General features: G+C 48.0%; 2 protein-coding genes across 2 annotated transcripts; both read left to right on the top strand.

Moving 5' to 3' along the window:
- The first annotated feature begins 303 nt into the window (after nucleotides 1-303).
- On the top strand, nucleotides 304-1,014 carry LOC104583107 (transcription initiation factor IIB). The gene has a single exon (XM_010234838.1). The coding sequence runs from the start codon at nucleotides 304-306 to the stop codon at nucleotides 1,012-1,014; it is 711 nt and encodes a 236-aa protein (XP_010233140.1).
- Nucleotides 1,015-2,327: 1,313 nt separating this feature from the next.
- Nucleotides 2,328-3,111, top strand: LOC106866030 (putative clathrin assembly protein At1g25240). The gene is made up of 2 exons (XM_014898537.1): nucleotides 2,328-2,334; nucleotides 2,537-3,111. Exons 1-2 carry the CDS (start codon nucleotides 2,328-2,330, stop codon nucleotides 3,109-3,111), a joined length of 582 nt encoding a protein of 193 aa, XP_014754023.1.
- Nucleotides 3,112-5,387: the final 2,276 nt, after the last annotated feature.

Genomic DNA, 5,387 nt, shown 5'->3' with positions numbered 1-5,387 from the left:
ACAAGTAGATCGAACTCCATTTAATTTTATTCCGGCCATGTGCACTATAGGGCCCATAGCTAGCCCCATAGCACCCGGGCCTGTGTCGGGGCCTCTTGGGTCCGTCGACCTACGGTTTAGGGTTTGTACGAGCGAGAAAAGGACACAAGCTAGATAGTGATCCAGACTGTAGGATCGGGATCAGTCGACACTACCGAGACCTACCTACCCACCTACCCTAGCTAGAGAAACCCCAAGCTGCAGCCGACGAGCTAGCTAGCCGCCGCCGTCGACCGATCCCCCCGGCCACAATTCCCGATCCCGATGGCGCGCGTCGTCGACGTCGAGCTCAGGCTCGGGCAGGGGCCCCGCGACCGTGCGTTGGTGGAGGGGTTCGAGGCCATCTCCGCCATGGCGGATCGGGTCGGGATCGTGTCCGCCTTCAGGGAGCGGGCGAAGGTGGTCTTCCGGGAGACGGAGGAGGCCAAGGCGTGTGGCCGTCGGAGCAGGGCGTACCGGAGCCGCGGCACCGTCTACGCGGCGTGCCTCGCCATCGCCTGCCGCAACGAGGGCCCGGGGTCGGCGAACACGCTCAAGGAGCTCGCCGCGGCGACGGGCCACCCGGCCGGCGCCGGGGCCGCCATGAGGGAGATCAGGAGGCTCACGGGGCGGATCAGGCAGCGGCTCGGGGAGGAAGGCGCCGCCGGGGGGAATATCAAGGCGGCGGGCGTCGGCGCCGTGCGCGCGTCCACCTACGTCCGGCGATTCGGCCCGCTGCTCGAGATGGGGGACAGGGAGCTGGCCGTGGCGGAGGAGGCGGCGCGGCGGCTGGAGGAGAGCGACCTCGACGTACGCCACAACGGGCAGTCCGTGGCCGCCGGGATCGTGTACTTGGCCGCCAATGCCGCTCCTCGCCGCCCTGGGAGGGTCGCCGTCTCCTACGAGGACGTCAACGCGGCCACCCGTGTCTCCACGTCCACCCTCTTCCTGGTCTGCAAGAAGCTGCGCCCGCACGCCCAGATGCTCCTCGGCTGAATTGAAGGGCGGCTACCATGCTAGCTCGATCATGCTTCATTGGTTCGTTGTCGATCGCCATGCCTGAAACTCTCAATCGATCTTTTGTTGTAGAAACTGTATATAGTACTGCTTGTTGGTTTGTTGTAGCACATCGTGGGCATATGGATCTTTTGTTTGTTTCGTTTCGTGCTGTTTATTTATGAAATGCTGTGAGATTATTGCAAATTAAGCACTGAAATGCTGATTAATTCACCGACAAGGGTAAAATCACCGGTACATGCGCCTTCCCCAATTCATTAGATATAGCTAGTCTGGTGACAATAATATACTCCCTCCGTTTCATATTAATTGGCACAAATTTAGTACAACTTGCACTAAATCTGCGCCAATTAATATGGAACGGAGGGAGTACATCAGACCAGCAAATTCAGTTTCTTTCAATTTTTGTATATCCCCAACTGATATATTCTGCTTTGCGCTTGCTCTAGTTTCTTTAGTACCCTTGCTATATGATCATCTACCAGAAGCCAGATGACCTCGCAAGAATAATAGGACCTCACCTTTGTATTTAAGTTTCTGTTTCTAGTGCTTCAATTTGTGGGTCTACTAGCAAGGATTTTGCTTTCGATACACCGCTTTGAGTTTTCTATTCAGCTAAGTGAACCACTGATCGAAATTCATTATAGCTAGCTAGGCTGGTGAAAATAATATGGCTGAGTAACATCAGATCAGCAAACCCATGCATATGTCTCAGATTCTTTCAATTTTTGTATATGCCCAAAAGATTCTGCTTTGCGCTTGTACTAGCTAGTTTCTTTAGTACCTTGCTATGTGATCATCTGGCAGATGACCTCGCAAGAATAACGGACCTCACCTTTCTATGTAAGTTTCTATTTCGATCTATTTCTAAGTCATTCAATTTGCGGGTCTAGGATTTTGGTTCGGTGCACCGATTTGATCAGTTTTTATTGGCTAAATTAACCACTGAAATTCTACTTCGAATTTCTACAAATACAACCAAACTTTGAATTTGGCTTGAAATCTAGACCGATACCGAAGCGTTCTTCCTGTTGTTTTCTTTGCAAAAATTCATGAGGGATTACCCCGTCCCCAATTTCCATCCCTCTGTGTTATAAAAATGGGAGTACATGCGTTGGACCTCAATTTCTATGCATGCCCTATATATAGCTCCGCTAAATTTCTATCCACACTAATCAAACCGATTATTCTATTGCACACCCATGACTCTCAAATGGCGATCTATTTCATGTTAAGCAGCGCTGGTTTTTTAAATTATCACATATGATATGTATTGATCTCCATTAGTCAGAATGGCAGGTTTATTATATATTTGGCCAGACCAAACTTTTTCCTGCTAGTGGTTGAGTTATTTCAAGAATTTTCGAACCTCTCTCTCGATATATATTCACACTAGAGATGTGCTACCCTAGGTAACATAATTAATAAGGAAGGGCCGAGCAAACAAGTAGACCACGTTTAATTTTAGAGTAAATTGCACAAACACACATGTCTTGAGGAGCTGCGCATGTCTTCGCGCTGGCCCGAGGCTCGCCGGGGGCCCTGCTCCTCCGCTCAAACGACCTGTCCCCTGGCGCCGCCGCCCACCCCGGCCGCGTCCCCTTCGACCTCGTCGACTTCTGCGCCCGCTCCTCCAGCTCCCCTGGCCTCCCCGCCTTCGTCCGCGCCTACTTCTGCTTCCTCGACACCCGCTCCCTCTTCGCCGCCCAAGATCTCGACGCCGAAGCAGATGACGAGGACACGCGCCTCGACCGGCTCTGGAAGCGGCAGCACTTACTCGAGTTGCTAATGCAAATCCGGCCCTACATGGACAGCATGGAGAAACAGAGCCTGGTCCTGGAGGCCATGGACTGTGTGGTGATCGAGATCTTCGAGGTGTACAGCCAGGTGTGCACGGGCATCGTGCGGTTCCTGGTGGGCGACGACACCAGGCGGGGTAGCGGCCCGGGAGCCCTCATCCGGCGAGGTAGCGGCCGGGGAAGGAGGGAGGCGGACGAGCTTCTTGCCGATGCCATGGTGGCATGGTTGGGCTTCTTGCCGGTGGACGCATCGGGCCGCGGGTCAGATAGGCCGTGAAGAAGCGCGCACCGGACGCCGGCTAGTCGGAGCTCCTCAAATCGCACTGCTCCTCCATGCCCAAGAGCTGCGGTGGGGGGGGGGGGGGCACTCGCAGCCGGAGCTTGGGAAGAAGGACCAGGAGTGAGCCGGCTCGAGCCGCCGGGAATGAGTCGTGAGCCAAAAAACCGGCTCCTGTGTATGACATGTGGGCCATAAAGGTTAACTAGCCCTAACCGGCCACTTTCGGGTTTTCTGTTATTCATTAGTCTTCATGTCGTGGGTATCAGTTAAAAATACCTGGGTTCGTGGTTTTCTGTTACAAGAGCCGCTACGTATGTGTTTCTCCGGAATTTACTCTTAATTTTATTCCAGCCATGTCCACCTTGCAGCTGGTCTCCATGAAAGTTTAACTGTTAATTAAGCTTGCCAATTTAAGTGACTTTGTATAGTTTATCTATTTGGTTACCCCTCTCTTTTTTTAGGGAGAACACACATCCTGTTGGACCAATAATTTATGGAGCGGTGGAATGCGCTCGCCTCTCGGGATGCCAATATATAGAAGAGTTGATGGATCCGTCTTTGAGATCTTTCTGTTGGTAAAACTTTTTAATCCACGCACGAAGCATATGAGATCTACAACATATATGTGTTCTTGGGAGAAGGATTTGGATTCCGTTATGGCCGTAGTAAATCAAGGAATTAGGTCGAGTGCGGACTATGTACCATGTGTTACTATTAATTTCATGTAAATTTAAGCCTGGCGATAACCAAATAATTGCTCGAAAATGTCTTTTGGCTCCCAGGATCCAGGGGTCCCTTTATTTGGTGAAAGACGAAAATCATATTTCTAAGCTTTTGAAAAAACTGAATATTTTTTTGTAGTTTAAACATAGATGAAAACTACATACCTACAAATTCTCGTTAAGAAATACTTTGATTTGTGATCTTTACAAAAATCATAATTTGTAGGTTTCAAATATATCTACATCTTACTATTTGAGATCTTCAAATTTGTTCTTTTTGTACACAACACAAATCAAAGTATTTATTAACAAAAATTTGTAGGTATATAGTTGTCTTCTGTGTGCACTGGAAACGAATTTCAGGATTTCTTAAATTTAGATATGATTTTCGTTTTCCCTAAAGAAAAGGGATCCCGAGAGCCAAAAATTGTCCCCGTACAATTGCTCCTTTTTGTACACCAGGATGCGCACGAGAAAAATATTTGTTATTTAGCCTGCTATGGTTGCCAAGTAATGTTACGTATTAAACGTGCATGTGCGGATGGACACATACACCTTTTATTTGGAAGTCCCCGAAAGAAAGGTGTTCGAAGTCACACAATGTAATTGATATAGCAAGACGTGACATTGTAAAGCACCTACGCGCAAGTAGCGTCCTGATATCTAGAGTATGTTCGATTCTAGGAAGCATGCATGGGTCCACCTGGATGAGTTCTTGTATGCTGAAGGCGGCAAGTACGTTTCTGACAGTGGAATCCGGTCGCGTGACTGTAGGAAAAAAAAACATGGTTCCAGCACGCTCCTATATTATATACTCATTTAGTAGACAATCTATTAAAACTTTGAGTACCAAACTAGCTCGGGAGAGATCTATTGAGGGAGATATGTCTGAAACAATGAGATATGCGAGAAAAATGTCCTAGATTCATAGTGACGATGCATTTCAACAACGTCATTCGGGTTAAATCGTTGTTATGGTGTCATTGTTTTGGTAGAAACAACTAATCATTAATTCGTTTGCTGATGTATAATAATGTTTGACACCAGATATCGAACCAACCTTACAATCTACCATCTGGGATATTTTTGTCAGAGTGAATAATCACTTCCAAAGCACATTTTTGGGCACTGTGTTGCATATACTGAAGAAACCATTGAAGCATTCAAGTGGGACTCCGTAGCTTTTTTGAACGCAATGGGCAACAAATATCCGAAGACCATCTTGACAGGTATACACACTCCATCTTGATTGAGGAACAGTCTCCTTGAACCTTTCATTTCATGCGGCAAACAGTAATTAACTGTATGTATGTCCTAATTTACATGGAGAGCAAGCCAATATATACCAATCAATGAGGGCTGCCATTAAAAACCAGTTCTCTTCATCTAGGCATCAGTGGTGTGCAAGTGGTACGTTTTGTGGAAGACAAAAGAATCCCTTGGTTCTTTGTACAGCAAAGCATACAACTTTGAAGCGGGACCTGTACGATATTCTTGATGTGTAATAGTTTGTGGGTTTGCGATTTTGCTTTCGGTACACTGATTTCAGTT

This window comes from Brachypodium distachyon, chromosome 2 (genome assembly GCF_000005505.3).
Source record: "Brachypodium distachyon strain Bd21 chromosome 2, Brachypodium_distachyon_v3.0, whole genome shotgun sequence".
Lineage (NCBI taxonomy): Eukaryota > Viridiplantae > Streptophyta > Magnoliopsida > Poales > Poaceae > Brachypodium > Brachypodium distachyon.
This window is presented reverse-complemented; position numbering and strand designations above follow the sequence as displayed.

Coding starts and splice junctions, on each gene's coding strand:
- LOC104583107 (XM_010234838.1), top strand. CDS start 304: ATGGCGCGCGTCGTCGACGTCGAGCTCAGGCTCGGGCAGGGGCCCCGC.